Source organism: Centroberyx gerrardi, chromosome 7, assembly GCF_048128805.1.
Source record: "Centroberyx gerrardi isolate f3 chromosome 7, fCenGer3.hap1.cur.20231027, whole genome shotgun sequence".
Classification (NCBI taxonomy): Eukaryota; Metazoa; Chordata; class Actinopteri; order Beryciformes; family Berycidae; genus Centroberyx; species Centroberyx gerrardi.
In genome coordinates, this window is record NC_136003.1 from 25,419,337 (window position 1) to 25,436,990 (window position 17,654).

At 42.7% G+C, this 17,654-nt stretch overlaps 1 protein-coding gene across 1 annotated transcript; it reads left to right on the forward strand.

Annotated features, from left to right (window-relative positions):
• The first annotated feature begins 6,974 nt into the window (after positions 1-6,974).
• On the forward strand, positions 6,975-17,256 carry znf281a (zinc finger protein 281a). Its single transcript, XM_071912581.2, has 7 exons — positions 6,975-7,091; positions 8,881-9,338; positions 11,386-11,487; positions 12,154-12,280; positions 13,926-14,009; positions 14,136-14,254; positions 14,440-17,256. The coding sequence occupies exons 2-7, from the start codon at positions 8,934-8,936 to the stop codon at positions 16,084-16,086; spliced, it is 2,484 nt and encodes an 827-aa protein (XP_071768682.2). The 5' UTR covers positions 6,975-7,091; positions 8,881-8,933; the 3' UTR covers positions 16,087-17,256.
• The last annotated feature ends 398 nt before the right edge of the window (positions 17,257-17,654 follow it).

The following is a 17,654-nucleotide window of genomic DNA, read 5'->3' on the forward strand; positions in this document are numbered from 1 at the left end:
TTGCTTGACCCGAGCTCTCCTGAAGTAAAGGGTAAATTACTTGCTGTTTTAATCCATCTTTTTGTTTGTTTGAGCCCCAAAAAGACTGGTTATCTGCAGTGCGTAAAATGCGCCATGGCCACTTCAGTGCGCACGGATGTAAATCCTCGAAATAAAATAACTCAAGTATGTCAGTATTTTAATAGCAAAGCTATTATCCGTTTATTTGGAAAGATTTCCACCATTCCTCCAGTTATATGATGGATCAGTGTGGCGTGACATCAAAAGATCAAGTCGCTGAGGTGCCTAAAGTGGTGCGCTCTGCTCAGTCTGATGGTGATGCTCACCAGTGGAGCGAATGAGGAAAATACGAGGAGTTGTCTACCATTCACAGCTTCTGGTGGGCTGTAAAAGATGAAAAGGGAGGTGTGTGTGTATGTGTGTGTGTGTGTGTGTGTGTGTGTGTGTGTGTGTGTGTGTGTGAGAGGGTGAGATCTGGGGAGAGGGAGGGATGGAGTGAGGGAGGGGAGAATTGTAAAGGAGTGTGTGTGAGAGAGAGAGAGAGAGAGAGAGGGAGAGAGAGAGAGAGAGAGGGGAGGGGGGGTCTATTAAGGTCTATTAAGTCAGTGTTGGACTTAAATGCTATAAATTCTTTTCTCCAAATTCGTAGATTGCATTCACATTCTAGTTCATTATTGATGATTAATAGCATGGAGAGTCATACAGAGATCCTAAATGGTGAGGTTGCAGGATACAGAATAGCTGTACTTTCAGGTTAGACTATGCCATCTACTGGATGAAGCAGTTATGTGCATTGAGGAAGTCCTGGTCTAGGGAGCACATGTAATGCTGAACAGAAAACTTTATTTCATGCGGGACGTGATCACATTTAAGCTGCAAATAACTATTTGTGTTTCTTTTAAGCAGCTTGTACCTGTACCAGATTGGTGGAGGTTATTAAATTGACAATAACAGAAAAAGCCTTTTAAATTCTTCCAAATACTTTAAGATTTCCTGAGGACACCGTTTGAAACCACTCTGTTTTATGACTCCTTACATTGATTACATTAAGTAACTTTACCAAGCACTGTCATGAAGCTTTGTTTTAAGCCTGGCCATAAAGCCTTCTCTTCTTTCCTATGAAGCCCTCTTATTGATTTAGCCATTGGCTGACTGCTCCATTGGAGGCTCCTCTATCTAGACTGATACCCTCCCAAAGGACGGCCTTAAAAGGGACGGCTCGACCTTGGCACTCTTTTGGCCCTGTTGTAATCAGACAACAAACAAGCACCAGTATTACTAACCAATACACAAGTACAGTCTCCCTGTAGAGTTTCAATTAGGCTAGTAGTAAAAAACAGAAGCCGCCGTTTAAAGGATTGTACTGGCTGCTGATTTGCAGCTTTGAAATGTGTCACAATGTTCTAAGACTTTGTCCTGCCCCTGAATCTGTGTTGACACGCTATAGTACACCTCTAAACTGAAAAGGTGACTGACAATAATGATAATGTGATACTTTATTGATCCCTATTCACTTGCTCGCCCCCCCCCCCCCCCCTCCTGCGAGGTCAGAGGTCAGGATCGGCTACAGAGCAGCACCGCTAAGGAATCAGTGAGTTGCTCAAGGAGACTTCAGCAGGCCGGATGTTGAGCCCGGGCCGTCCAGTCGACAGTCTCTTTAAGCTCGAGGCCGCACACATTAGGCAACATTTTCTACTGGAATGCGATAAAGCCTACAACATCAGTCTCCCATTCATTCTGGATTGAGCAGCTCCAGGCTCCAGTGGCTCTGAATGATATTTTTTGCCCATGCCTGGCTTTAAAAATGGCCTTCTCCATATCATTTGCAATTTAAAAGATATTAAATAAAGCTGACTTATTCCCTGGCCATTACATCAATAAGTATGAATAGTAGGCTGACTTAAAAAAAACAGCTGTGTTTTACATAAGCCTGTCCTGTTTAGTTTAGCAAACAAGTGTGTTGAAAGAGATAAGAAAAGATGAGGGCTTGTCTCATTCATTATGTCCATAAACTTGATAAGGATGTTCTTGTCATAAAAGTTACGTTTTTCTGCCATTTAAATGTGATTATTCTGCAGTTTCTGCGGCCTTACAGGACCTTACTTTCTTACATCACCAGCCTATGTTATGTGACTTTTACCCTTCATTTGTGTTGGATGACTCGGGCTGGGGAAGTTTGGCAACAGAGCAGAGGAAGCTAATGAATTGTACCATTACAATTGCCTTTACAGCCATTAACTTGGCTACTGTTAATGAACCAGCAACTTAACTGCTATCAGTCACTTGAACAGCAAAAACCTCCTTGTGGTTTCTTCAACATAAACCATGAATGGACGGTGTTCAAAGGAAGAAGATGGCTGCAGTGCTACAGCAGCTTTACATACAGAGGGTGAGAAACCAGTCAGGGATTTTCTTTTTTACAACCAGCAATAGATGTTAAGGTTTCCCCTGATCATTTTTAAATATGTCATACAATACATGAGGATCTATTTAGTCACTTGATAATCTGATGAAATTAAAGTGTTATTACTATTAATAGGGATACTAAGCAACGAAATTGTATTTACTTTGTAAGTATAAGACTGATCTAACAGTTTGAGAGGCTATTTAAACGCATCAATGAAGCAATAATGTGATTACTAAATGTGTTAAGATGTAGAAAGAGAGGAGGAGAGAGAGACAGATAGAGAGAGAGACAGAAAGAGAAAGAGAGAGAGAGCGTTCATATAAATCACAGGTGCAGTGTGGCATTTTGTGGCCATTTCAAATTAAAATGGCCCCCACAATCAACAAGGGGCCCCATGAAAAACAAATTATTCAAATTGTTTTCTAGGGGAAAAAAATATTTTCATTAATAATAGAAAAGGCTGTGCACTAGTGGTTGCAGGGGAATAGCAGTGCTGCATTGAGCTCTCAGTATACACACCGCTGCTGTTTGCACTGTTGAAATGAGCTGCTGTTGCTGCTGCTGACATTTCAGTGTTTTCGGGGGGAGGGGAGAGGGGGGCATTTGAGACAAACTGAAATAACTCCAGTCGCTTCACTTGCCCCTGATTTACATAGATGACAGAGAGGTGGACTGAGGTGTAGCTGTCACACGCTGACTGATAAATCTGAATTAATTCAGTGAGCCTAACTCTTCGAAAGCCAGTTAAATAAATCCCATCCGTCATTTTAAATAACCATATATTTTTGAAAAACGTTTTTTTTTGTACATAGCTGCTAAATATGTGTTTGCATGCACTGAAAGATAATTATACACATTTACTGATAAGCATATTTGATCTTTCGTCAGCATTAATCCGCAATTTGGTATTCAGCAGATACTTTAATTCAGCAGATATTCGCTCTTCACAGTAGACTTTTTGATGAATGTCAGCCTCTCGACACAGAAAATTTTGTTTTTGCAAAGTTAAAGGAGCTTGAAGCCAAGTCCATTGTCAAACAGGGTGAGCTGGTAGGTCAAGGTGTGTGTGCAGACACAGCTCACGCTCCTAGACAACAACAGCAACCACAATAGGAGTTTACCAGTCCAGACCACAGTGAGCTGCCAGGCAGGCTGCCCCACCCCGCCCCAGTCTGTTACACCCAATCAACTGGAACCAATGGCAGAAAAGCTGTGCTGAAATTAGTGGAAGGATTGGCGTGTAGCATGCCACCAAAACATCAACTATCAATGCCTTGAATATAATTGGCTAAATTTAATTTTATCATTAGCCCCAAGCAAGAACATCAGTCACACCAACACACAAGTTTCTAATAATTGATGAGGGACTTGTGTGTAAAATGAGCTGTTCATAAAGTACTCATATGCGGCTATGATCCTATTGACAGTTGAGGATTAGAGTGTAAATGGCTCGGATCGCCATCTGTTATTTGCGGAGCGTCAAGCTTTTCCAATGCGGAGGAGGAAGTCAAGTCGGCACAGCAAGGTCAACGCCTGAACCTTGGCTCTTAATCAGCCGCGCTTTTCTTGGCTTCCATTAATAGATGAAGAATGAAACTGGATATTCACGTCCAAATTTGTGTATCTGGTTTGTCGGGTTGGGGTGGATGTATTCGGGGGAGCAGCGAGAGAGCGAGCAAAGAAATGCCATGCACTCTGAATTATTGATGAGGAGCTAGAATTGATAACCATCTATGTCACGTGATACACAGATTGCCTCAGATACCAGACGAGAACATGTTAGATCGCTTTTCCAGTTGTTTACCCTTCATAGACGTGGCCTGTGTGTGCGGGTACAGACTTGTTCTCCCCTCACTTCCCTCTACGCTGACGGCAGATTACCAGACTAAAAGTGGATTCAGTGGCATAAAGTGCAGGAGTCATAATGTCTCTGACCTTAATGTCCCATCTAGCGAAGCCAACCGCTCGGCTGATAGGAGAGAATAATGGAAAGTTGAGCCATACATTGACATTTCCTAACCTCAGTGATACAAGCTGAGCCTCCCATAGACTGAGAAGATGACATTGAAATGCCACAACATTTACAAGCTGTCCTCTCCGTCTCTCTCTCTCTCTCTCTCTCTGTCTATGTGTGTGTATGTATGTTTGTGTGTGTGTGTGTGTGTGTGTGTGTGTGATGTGCTTCTGTGTGTATGTGCTCCACCTTGACAGGATTCTACTACAGATGTGACTTCCGACTGATTTCACTGACATCTAATTTAAAGTTATGTAAACATCCAAGCTGACGGATAATGGCTCATTATTTCCTCAGTAAGTTTAATATAAAAATAAAAAAAAAAGCTGAATTAAACATTTTTGTAATTTGCATTGATGAGCCCCGGAACCACGATTGCAATTTCTCTCACCTCTAATACATTACCCAGCGACTAATGAGCAAAGCTTTGTTCCTTTCCCTATAAATTAGCCATAAAGAAGCCATTACTTGTCTTGATTAATCTGTTTCCTGGTTACCTTCAAACTGCGGCCTGATGAACTTTCTTTAAACGGAACTGAATCCATATCTGTACATCCTCACACTCTAATCTGTGATTATCCTTTAGATCTCTGCACAGCTTAAGATACTCCTCAGGCGAGCGTCGTCACACTGCACAATGTGATGAACGAAACTCTAATACATAGTTAAACACTCCGAGATGAGAGTGATTTCAAAGATATCGCTGTCAGCGGTGCGGGTTGTCATCAAGGATATATGGGGACATCAAAAATGTACTCCACTGACCTTTTTTGCATTACTCTGCTGTCTCCCTTTCAATTATGCTCTGCTTTCTGAATTAATTGGGTCATCAGCGCAGGCAATTAGGAGTGGGGGTGCAAGGCCTGAATGAGGCGAGTCACTGTGATGTGCTTTTAGATGTACACACAGCCATTCATCCAGCACATCTAAAGGCTTCACATCTAATACATCTAATACATCTCTTATGATCATCTGAGTGGCTGGTCTGGCATTGCTAGACTCCCTCTGTCAGACTGCTCTTTTATTTTCTGGATCACTACTTGTTTTCACAGCTCGCTCTCATCACCAGACACCAGACCATTGTTGCTAATTAGTTTTCAAGCTATTTAAGGATTTGATTTCTTTTGAGCTGAATGTGTCACAATATCAACCAGGCTTATTAAAAAACCAAACAGATTTCAGATGTCTATTAGTTTTATTTATTTATTAGAGTTAAAACCCTGCAACACTTTCATGATAACCTCACATGACTATGAACAGTCAACCTGCCATTTGTCTTTTTGGGTCTCTTTATTCACCAGCTGACATTCAGGGTTTTTATCTCTTTCCTTTATCAATAATTGCAAACACACTACATTGTTTGTTGGAGGAGAAGAAATAACAGAAAGAATAAAATTGTCTTGTATAACAAAACTAAAGCAAGTGAGTGACAGTGCTACAGGACAGTGATTATTAGTGACTGACTGTTAGGATAGATGTGCCAAAACCTGAGATGCTTTTGGAATTTGAAGGAAGTCTTACAACTGCTGTCAGGATTTTTATTTATTTATGTTTTTTTGTCAAAGAAGGTTCATGGGGGGAAATGTCATATAGAGCAAAGTCTTCCATATAGCCTCCTGTCACTCTACTATGTGAAGCGTAGCAGGTCTATGTCAACATTTCAGATATATAAGACACGTCTAGGGATTATGAAAAATAACTACAGTAATCCTGCAATAAATACTGTACAAATACTGCACATATAGCTCAGCTAACCTATGAATCCCTATAGGAATGTTATAGGAATGTTATAGTGATAGCATAAGAGATCAAAAAAAGTAACAAAGTATGGTAACATCACCATAAACCGCTACTGTTTTAATCATACCCTGTGTGTTTATATTAACAGCTATTTATGGTTTGATTCTCACTCTCATCAACATACTCTTATGTGCAATATACTCATGTCTGTTTATAGTATATTCTGTTTTATAATAAAGTTAATAGTAGCTTTTCATAGTTTTATAGTATATTTATTACACTTTGAGCCGGATGTAAACAAAATTTCGTTCTGCTGTGCACTTCTTCCGTGTATAGTCCTGAATGACAATAAAGTTTAGGAGGACATTCATTTTTAAGACCTAATTTCACAGTATTCACAGTAGCCTAAGTACTATCAAACTGAGGTAAGTTAGAGGTTAGGGAGTTTTAAGGGCGGGAACACATAATTCAATGCTTTTCTGAAAAAATAATTGAATTTGGTTATATTGGTGGTTGTTATTGCCTCATGATAATCACCAACTGGAGGTGGTAGTTTAACCCATGCAGCTTTGCAACAATCACTACAATACTTCTTGTGCTCCTGGAGGATGAAATATTATAAGGTGTGCACTACAGTGTGTTCAGTTTAATTCAGGTACTTAATTGGCAGGAGTATTTGGCAGAGACAATCCTAGCAAAGCAGTACACACACTAGACCTTATCCTAAGTCAAACACCAGGTTATGCAGTTTCCTTCCCAGTCTGTCTCTTCTCAGGACCCGTCCGCCTGCCGGACCCAGAATCCCCTGCGCCGAGGCAAGATGGAAGAACACAGCAGCTGCGGGAGAACAATGTTTTGGCTCTAAAGACTGAAACGGACACGCGAAGGTGATCTAAACGAGTCAAAACAGCGGGTCGTGGTCATGCACTGGTAAGGGGAAATCATAAAATTCAACTTTGGGGAAGACTTGACCGCTACAATGTTTTAAGAACGCGTACGGGACAGACAACAAAGCGCAGCGCAGTAACGTTACATTACCGCTAGTTAGCCTGCTAGCTGTCTCGGCTAGCCCGACGAGCATCATTGTTCGTTGGAGTTGTATGGGCCGTTTGTTATGGGTCAACACTGCTGCCTGTGCTGTCGCTCCATCACTTACAGTCGGTTCACTATCCACAAGACGAGCGACCAGGAGAAAATAGTAACGTTTTAAGTACAGTTTGTGTAACCAAATACTGTCCTTAATGACATTTTCAGGGGGAAGTCAACATACGTCCTTGATAATTTCGGCAACTCGCGTATTTTGTTTGCTTGTGTAACGCTACTGTGCAGTGCCATTTTGCACTTCTATTTAACACTAAATCACAATTCTTTAATTTGAACAAAAACTCCAAAAGGAAGTTCACATACAATGATAAGAGCACAGAGCTTCCAAATGCTTTGAGGGGTTTTCTATTCAAGCTTACATGGTAAGTTATTCATCAGTGCAGACATCCACTGTCGTTATTGCATGGCCATATTAATAATTGCTTGATCCTGCATCACAAAGAAGGGCCCCGTAAGAGTGGTTAGCCAAATGGTTAGCTAGGTAGCTAATTGCATGGCTAGCAAGCTTGATAGCTTTTGAACGGAGACAGACCATAGGGTTCACTCACTACACGGTGTAATGAAAAAACACGCATTTGAGAAATGAGAGCTTAGCTGGAGTAACCGAGGTCTTGTTTCGCATTTGAAAAAGTTGGCTATACGTTAGCAAGGTAGGTTATTGCTAGCGCACCGTCGGAGCTGAAGGCATTTGGCATTAGTCAGATAGCATACATTAGCCAGATTGCTCGTTCATGCAGCGGTCGAATGGGTGTTTGTTATAAAACTGTTGAGAGAAATATAACTGGGATTAATATTAATATATAACGTTTGACGAAAAATGCAGAGAAACGTCAATCAATGAGTTAAAGGGACACCTTCCTAACGTTACCTTTCTTAAGACAACGTTAGTTGGACATAATCCCATTTCATTTTAAATTTTAACGAGCTGCATCTTGACCTTGCGCCTAAGTTTCCATCCGTGTATGAAGTATGTGACTCAGCCAACTCTTACAACAGTGTGCATTAAACATTAAAGTCACCTTGGTAAGGGGAGCCATTACAGAGCAGACACTTGATTTGTTTATGCTTAATACCATTGATCAGCCCAACAGTCGAGTATCTACACCAACAGCCTTTCAAATGCAGACTGTAGGCTCTCTCATTGGCAGATAAGCCCATGCAAATAGGATGACTGTGTCGAGCAGGCCCATCAAACAGATTAACACAGAGCTTCAATCCTCTCTTTCCTCATCTAATGTCGCCTCCAGCACTGCAGTCACAGTGACCTTTTGGCCCTGCAAAATATATACACACTGTCTGTAATGTAAGATAGGAAATGTTGTCTGGTATAGGTCCAGTGTTTTGCTTGTTTCCACATGTCACCATGCCAGACTGTAGCACTTTGTTGACCCACAAACCCTCATTTATAATCCGACTAAGCATTCAGTTGTGAGATCAGAGGCTGCGAGACTGATTCCTGAAGATCGAGCTTAACTGGCTCCATAATTATTGTTTAGTGAGCTATCATTTGTGTTTATCCTCACTGCTTGATTGCTACTTATGTACTTCCTAAAAGCAGTATACAGTGGTTTATTCTTGTCTCTTTCATTGACTCCTGCTGTTATTTTCCTCTCAGGATGACACTGATTGGCACCCTATAGTTTTCCTACCTGCCCGCCCACATTCACCATGAGCATCATTCAAGACAAACTAGGCAATGAATTCCTGCGCTCCAATGGGGGCATGGACTCCAATTTTGGCCCTGGCATGATCATGTTCAGCCACCTTCCCCCGGTGACCAGCTTCACCCGGCTGGCCGCCCATTCCGTCATGCAGGACCTTCCACCACAAGAGATGATCCTCAAGAAGGAGCGTGACTCGCCCGACTGCAGCGGGGGCACCCTGGGTAGCAGTCTGGGGTGTGGGGGGGTGGGGGACTATGTTCACGCCATGGGCATCAAGCAGGAAAAGCTGACGGAGCACGATTATCGTCTGCCGCTGTACCCCGGAGGCCCTGGAAAGAGCACAGAGCTGCTGGAGGTGACGGTGGGTAACCACCCGAGCCTGCTGGTGCACGACCTCAGCATGGGCAACGTAAGTACCTGTGATGGGGAAAGAGAATGGGAGGGGGAATTAATTTCTTTTTCTGAATCAATGGCTACGTTTATCTGCGCACAACAATGTTACTGTTGCCAATAGAGAAAGACAATTGTGCGATTAACCTGTTTACATGATTACATAAGGTGACACCTCCCCTAATAATCAGGTTTACATTGATTACATTGATGTGGTTATTGCAAGTATTGTGTTTTTGAGAACAACAACATGAGCTACGACACAAACCACCGCATGATTAATTAAATGATTAAGGTGTATACTTGTTCTGACTGGTCTCTATTAATGGGAGTAAAATCTGAGCACTCCACACATATGTTACTGCAGTTACGAGTACTCCAACAAAAAACATTATTCCACTAACAGAGTCAGAGTGTTATGTGTTTACATAGATTCTGCCTCACTCCCATCATAGACTTAATCACATTAGTCACATTTTTTGTGTGTATGCAAATGTGGCCCATGTAGAATTACACAAATACCAGAAATGTAGGCCCATATTAAGAACAGGTTAAAAAACCTCAATGGAGATAATCAGATAGGTATAGTGAACACCTACACAGTTAAGTCCAAGCCTCAAGTCAACCCCCCATACTTGAGGCTTGGTTCTTATCGACTCCCCAGCCTTTGGGGTGCTGACTTGTCAAACAGCCAATATTTTAAAAGCAGGATGGAGAAGGAGGAGCCTGAGAAAGGAGGGGTGCAGGGGAGGAGCTTGTGTGGAACGGGTAATGGTGACATAAATCTACTGAAGGCTTGAGATGCAAAATATAAATCAGCCCCCCCACCCCCCACCCCCCACCCCCCCTACTCGCTAGAACGGTGATGTCATCTAGCCTCAGTCAGCATGAATGAAAACATCTTGGCAAGGACACGGCTGTCTTGTTTGAGCTTGCACTTCATTTCAATTGTCTTTTGTGCTTGCTAGACATACACACACACGCACATACCTCTGTCTAACAATAGCCAGGCATGGAGGTCATCAGGCTCTTGGTGCAAGTATGTTAAAAAATAGAATAAATGATTCTCTGCACTTCATATTTTTTTTTTAATGGTCTATGCAAGGACAACTCGAGGGTGAAGACACTTTATATAAACACAAGCCAGCAGCTAATTGGAGCCCTCTGGCCCTGTGACAACAGAAAGAAAACCTTTCCAAATGACCACTTTCAGTCAGGCACACATACTTATGATGAATTTAGTATGCTGAGGAGAATTATGTTGGAGAAAATAAAGCCCTGCAGTCAGGAGTATTTTTCTTTGGCGGGCTCGCCTTCCAAATTGTTGCACTTATTCTCAGGCTAATGGCCTTCTTGTGAGTGTGTAGCCATTTTGTGCCCTTTGGGCCAGTGCGTTTTAACTAAAAATCAGACGTATTTTGTTTTGGCTAGACTTGCTCCTAATCTTATCCAACATTTGGGGTGATTCTGAGAACTCTTGCATGTGCGGCCGTCCACATTCATCTCCATATGGCGGTGAGGTGCAGCCTGTTCAAGTAATAAAGTTTAATTGAAAATGAAATGGCAATGAGGGGTGGTAAACAAAAGGAAGAAAGGGGTGGGATCAGTGCTCAAGGGCAGCTGGATACCATTCTCTCCCTTGTGAAATGAATGCTCTGCAGAGATTCTTTGTTAGAGGATGAATTTGAATACAGGGTAATATTTTGAGCATTGATACATTCAGGAACAGCCTGAAGTGAGGTGTGCAGTTTGTGTGTTTAGTTCTTTAGTTATAATACCAAATGAATGGCTCTCACAAATTGCAGGCAGTTTATCCATAGAGGGAGGCATGAAGAGGGCCATAAATTTAGAGCTTTGTTATTCCGCCCACTGGAACCACATCTAGCACTAAGAGTTTCAAACAGACCATTACTAGACATTGTTAAAGTGTTATGTTTGTTGGCACAATGCACAAACGTTTGCATGTATGTTAGTTTTAGACTGAAGGCCCTTAACCTTCAATCGAGTAATTTCCTTGTCTTGGCTTGCTCTCACGGCCTCTCCCTCTCCCTTTGTCATCCTCACAGCTGCCGAGTCGGTTAGGAAAGGAGCCCACTGGGAGAAAAGGTCGAAGGTCAAATGGTGATGGACAGGAGGGGAAGCCGAGAAAGAAACGAAGTGAGGCAAAGGTTTGTCATATTCCCATTCTATCTTTCCGTCATTTATTTATGAATTGTATCATAGATCTTGATGCGCAAATAAAATATTTAATATTTAAAGTCCTCACCAATTAGTTGTTTCAGCGAATTGAGAACCATTTTTGCACATCCACAGCATTCAGTAATCACTACAAAGTGAATAGGAAGATTAGTGTGCTGCTCCAAACCCATGTATATGGTCAACTCATATGATGTATTATACCTGTAATAAACATAATTTTAACCTATTAGGATGATATGCATACCGTAAATGTGATAGTTTTGCAACATTTACTGTCTTACAATATCATACTAACTGCCATTCATGAGAGATAACATTGGATATTCTGTTCACCTTTTATTCAGCAGTATTTTAATATCTAGACCTATAGGAAACATGTTGCAAGTGATCCATTGTAGTCATTGCACATTCAATTATGCATATTTAGGTGCACAAAAATATTCGTAATGCATACTTATGCCTACCTCGTAAAATTCTCCTCATGATTTTCAAAAGAGCATGCATAACGCTAATCAAACATGGATTCTAACGAATATATAAGTCTTCCCCCTCCTGATCCATAACAATGTATCCAGATGACATAGAAGTAGGCTGACCGAATCCGACCCCTCCGTTTCTCCTTTGTTGTTCTGTAGCAATCAATGATGCTGGATGCAGATGGAGGCAGCCTGTCGCCAGGAACCAAGCCGCACATCTGTGAGCACTGCAGTGCATCCTTCAGAAGCTCCTATCACCTACGCAGACATGTCCTCATCCACACAGGTACTAGTTTGCAATTTTCAGGTTTTCTTTCTCGTGCTTGTTCTTGTCTTATTAGTAGGCTTGCAACAAACAATTACTTTGATAATTTCTTAATCAGCTCAAGAAGAAACCTAAACAGTTCCGTCGTGCCGTCATCATCATGCCAGCTGACAGAAACTGAAACTAACGTTATCATTACGACTACGGCACTTTAGCCAAAAATCATTTTAAGCCAGGACTGTGCTAGTACTTGTGGAAAGCTCTGCAGTGAACACCGTTTTATTGCTTAAACATTAAGCAAAGTTAATTAACGTTATCTCAGGCTATGAGCGTCAGTGTTGTCGTAACGTAACAGATTTGCACTTAACTTGAAGAAGCTCTGCCATCGTCTGCAGGGGGATGTTTTGTTTTCAGGTGCTCGAGCATGCTTGTTGTACTGCGGTGGCATGCCAAGTTGATCTTGTGCTGTATGCGTGTTACTGCATTATTGGGCTTTTCCTCAAAGTGTTCCCAGACACTACTGTTCTGTGGGTCTTTGTCTTGATGACTCGTCATCATCAGAACTGCTGTGTGCAGTGCATCACCATTTTCACAATACAAACAAAAAGTGAGGAAATAGGCTTGAGTATTTTTGACGACAAATCCACAATGGAAATACTATTCGGTAATTTGTTATATCGATATCGATAATGTTGAATAATGTCTGCCTTACTTTGAGGCTTTGTTTCTTATTTTTAATTAAGAATATTTATAGCCGACACTTGTCTTGCAGCGGCATATTCATCACATTGTATTGAAATTATGTCAGACAAAGGATGAGTGCAGGCATCCTTTCAGTTTGAGATTTAACCTCATTGAATATTGGATTATTTTTTCATACCCTAGTATAAAGGGTTTACAGGTGAGATTACGCACCCTCTGGCGGCCATATTGGAGGTCCACATTGGAGGTTCTTGGGCAACAGTATCTGTGCAAAGCTGATTGTGTTTCTAAATGTACAACCTGTCTCACCAGAACTGAATAAACATGCTTCATTTTTGTGCGGTTTTTGATTTGGAATCAGTTCCCCATTTGATACATGTGATCTATTATGTGGTTTAGATAATGTCAGCTTGTTAGTTTGCTAACCATAGCATCTAATCAGGTGACCATCACTGTCTTGTTGTAAACACATCTGATTTTGTAAATCCTCTCGTCAGAAACTGCTAGAATTCTGTGATGCAGACGGGAAGAAAATACATTTTAAAAGTGGAATAATCAGCTAGAGATGGAGCATAAGCAAGTAGTATAGTTTCAGAAATTAGTTTCGCTAGTGTTTTTTTTTTACCTGGTCATGCTGTATTTTATGGCCATTTTTAGTTATAGAATTGATGAGCATGTGCTGCAGCTTGATAGAACTAAGCTGTTGACTCATTTTATTTTCACATTCCTTTCCACGACCCCTCTTTAGCAAATGTAAGAAATGCTGTTGCAGCCAATTAGCTCTAGGTGAAGGCTGTTTTTTTTTTCAGTTAAAGCTTTTCATTTATCCGTCCATGAAAATAATGGATAAGACAATATTTTCAAGTCCAAGCAAACCTTGACGAGGAAAGGTAATGGCAATGGTGGCTAGTACTCACTATACAGCATATTGTAACCATATAAACCTCTGCTTGCCTTGTTTCAGGTGAAAGACCATTCAGATGCAGTCAGTGCAACATGAGTTTCATTCAGAAGTACCTACTCCAGCGGCATGAGAAGATTCACAGTGGTGAGTGATTAAATAACAACAACCATTCATATCACCAAAGGGCCTGACACAACCTGTGAATCACCCAGTGCTTCCAGTGAGCCTGACGATATCTGACCTTGACCCGTGCTTTTTCCTGTATGCCAGGAGAGAAGCCATTCAGCTGTGACCAGTGTAACATGCGTTTCATTCAGAAGTACCACATGGAGAGGCACAAGAGGACACACAGTGGAGAAAAGCCGTACAGATGTGAGACCTGCCAACAGGTTAGTGAGCCTCAAGTATCCCCCACAGGGTTTTCATAACTTCATAACTTGGCTTTCTAAATGGGGAAAATTGGATTTGTTGTGTACTAAAATTGGATTTGCATTGCATTTCATTTTTGTATCCCTTGACGTAAGATTATTCTTCATTATTTGTCTCAAAGAGAACATGTGTTTCTGCCCTGCAGTATTTTTCCAGGACAGACCGATTGCTTAAGCACAAGCGAACCTGTGGAGAAGCCATAAAGAAGGGGCTGGAGCCTGGGATGTTGGACATGGGTTGTGCAGACATGGGGCATGGCAGCTATGGAATCACTCAGGGAAATGCTGGGACTACTGGCAGAAAGAGGGGAAGGTCCAAAAACTCTGGAGAGGCAGGGGAGCGCAAGAAGAAGAAGCAGGGAACAGGAGGAGGAGCAGCAGGGTTGGGGGCCTCGCACATCCACGGACCAGTATCTGGAGGCTACGGTGTCCATGAATACTCTGTGCCGAATCAAACGGTGTCCTCCTCTACTGAGCCAGGACCCAGCATGCACCAGGGCCACCATGGCCGAGCTCCAAAGATGGCATTCAAAAGGGCCAATCGTAAGGGCCTTGATAAGGTGGGACTGGGACAGGCCAAACCGGGCCCCATGGAGCAGAGTGGGGGTATGCATGGCCTTGGCCTCATGCAGGGTAACGGGGTCAAAGCAGGCCCCACCAGCAGCAACTACGACGACGCCATGCAGTTTCTCAAGAAGAGACGCTACCTTCATGCAGCAAACAATGCAACCGTATCAGGGCCCGGGGTGGCAGGAGGAACCAGCAACGAGTATGACGTTGGCGTTGGTCACCTGTCCTCCCAGCAGTCGGTCATCCAGGGTGTGGTTTCCGGTGTGATGGACAGCGACACGCCCCTGAGTCTGCTGGACGCCTCTCCCATGGGCGTGGACAAGCACGACAAGTCGGGGATCCCCGACGAGGTGCTGCAGAGCCTGCTCGACCACTATGCTCAGAAACCCGACGGCTCGCACCACGACGTGCACTTTGACATCGGTGACCAGCATGTGGAGCTGCACCCTCCCTCAGCTGATGGGCCCGACCTCGGCCACAACACCGACACCCCCAGCCCATCTGGAGACAAGACTGTCATCATGCACGAATACTCCCGCTTCCTGCTGCAGGCCTTGGAGCGCACCAGCCACAGTGCCAGCTTCCCTCTGGGCCCTGGGCCTCCCGCCTCCGGACCGTTCACCAGCTCCCACCCGGGCAACCCCCTCTACTCCGACAAGAACATCTACACTACTTCCCCTCTGGAGTGCGGGTTCGGCCAGTCGGTGGCCTCGCCCTCGCTGCCCTCCTCCGTGCCAAAGTCTCACTTTGCGATGCTGACAGGCTCCTCACCGCAGCACCACAGCTTCCACCTGAGCAGCCTGGAGCCTTCCACACACCAGCAGCTCACCCCGTCTCAGGAGCTCACCGACCAGATGGAGAAGCACCACTCCTCCACTCCCCCTTCCTCCTACCAGATCAGCCCATCTGACCTGAGCAGCCAGAAGGACCAGCCGCCGGTGAAGAACGGCACCGCGGTCTACCCTCTGGCCCCCTCGCAGGACCTGGCCTCTCTGGACTCCTCCAAGCCTTCCTACCAGATAGAGAACTTTGCCCAGGCCTTTGGCTCCCAGTTCAAGTCAGACGGCCGCGGCTTGTCTTATGGCACTGACTCTAGCGGGGAGGTGGACCACAGGATACGGACGCCTGTGTCTGAATTCTCAGGGTATAGTAGTTTGTTAGCCGATGTCAATGAGCCAGTAAGTACAGGTTCCAAAACCCCAACAAGCCAAAGCTACAGATGAGGGCCTGGGAGGGTGAGAACATTCTGTTGTTGAAAGTTCATTTTTTTGTTTTCATTTTTTTAGTGCTCCTATTTTATTATTATTATTATTATTGTTATTATTATTATTATTATTATTATTATTATTGTTATTTTTTTAAGTGACATTTTTATTTTAATTATTATACTGACGCTGTTTATATGCCCCACTCCTCTCCCCAGGATAAGCCTGCAAGGCCTCCTACAAATGCAATTTTTTGTTTCTAGATATCCATTTTTTTTTTTTAAGTATGTATTGACTCTGTTTATTCATTTCATATTAGTGTCATTAGGTCTGCTTGTTAATCGTTAAATTGAAAGTACTTTTTAAACAAGCATAGAGTAGCAATGGATTTTCCCATGAGCTGACGTGTTTTAGCAATCAACTTTACAATTGTAAAATAATAATGGAAATAACCATGATGGCAGGGAATAGCCCAGAACTGAAATAGCAAAAAAAAGAAGTTATTGTCTGTTACAAGGTTAAAAGTATTACTCAGGAAAAAGTGGAAAAGGAGAAGCCTATGGGGTGCAGTGAGCGCTCATTTCAGAAGTGTAAGTTTGCGACTTCAGAGAGGATTTTTCTTGTTGTTATTATGTTTTATTCCTTGGTGAATGAGTGTGACAATAACAGACTGCTGCCAGCTCACTGAGAACACTTTCCACTTGGCTATATAGAGATTATGGTACTTTCTTGTCAATGTGAAACTCATGTTTTCTTCAATAAGGGCCATATATATATATTTATAAGAATATATATTATGTAAAATAACAGATTTAATCATTCTGGGGAACTGCCAGGTGAAGTAGAGGAAGAAAGGGGGTTGGTTTAGGGGGTAAATGTTGTCCTTGTTATATTTTTGGAGAACAAAAGTGATGTTAGGGCTTTTCTTTGGCCAATAGAGGTTGCTGTTGGACAGCGATGGAACGGCCTTCCCCCTCCTGTCCCCCTATTCTTCCTCGGTTCTCTTTATTTCTTTAAAAGAATCCAATTAGCACTTTGAGCCGTTTATTACATTGAATAAACTACCCCATTGGATCAGGAAAGCTGAAACGTCAGGAATGGGCTGGCTTTCGAAAGAGATGTCTGGTTGTTGGGTTTGGGCATATGCAGACGGGGGTTTCTGGGGTTGAACATGTTTGGATGGGAGTATGATGGCATGGTTTATACGGGATGGCGGGCGGATGGGTGGGGGGGGCAGGGTTTATACGCAAAGGTGGGTGGGAATGGTCATGGGATTTTTTATTAACATTGTCTCTTTTTCTCCTTATCATGTTTAGGGAAGGGTTAGATTGTGGGAGGGAGCTGGGGGGTCGGTCTTTTAAAAAAAAAAATATTAACATTTAAATGGGATAATGTAAATGTAATTCACAGCCCCTAGTTTTAGTTTTAATTGTTACCCAGTTTAGCAGCTTTATTATTGAATTTGATGACCAATATGTTAGTGACTGATTTCTTCTGCTGTTACTGAGGCAGCCGTACATGAGGAAAAAGCGACTGGCTAAAATTGTGCGTATTTGTAACAGACTGATCAGACCTTTCATGTGTGC

What these genes read in the sequence shown, in the direction of transcription:
- znf281a (XM_071912581.2), top strand. Translation starts at nt 8,934, where the DNA reads ATGAGCATCATTCAAGACAAACTAGGCAATGAATTCCTGCGCTCCAAT. An exon ending in ACGACCTCAGCATGGGCAAC is followed by an intron (nt 9,339 to 11,385) that starts GTAAGTACCTGT and finishes TCATCCTCACAG; the next exon opens with CTGCCGAGTCGGTTAGGAAA. An exon ending in GCATGAGAAGATTCACAGTG is followed by an intron (nt 14,010 to 14,135) that starts GTGAGTGATTAA and finishes CCTGTATGCCAG; the next exon opens with GAGAGAAGCCATTCAGCTGT.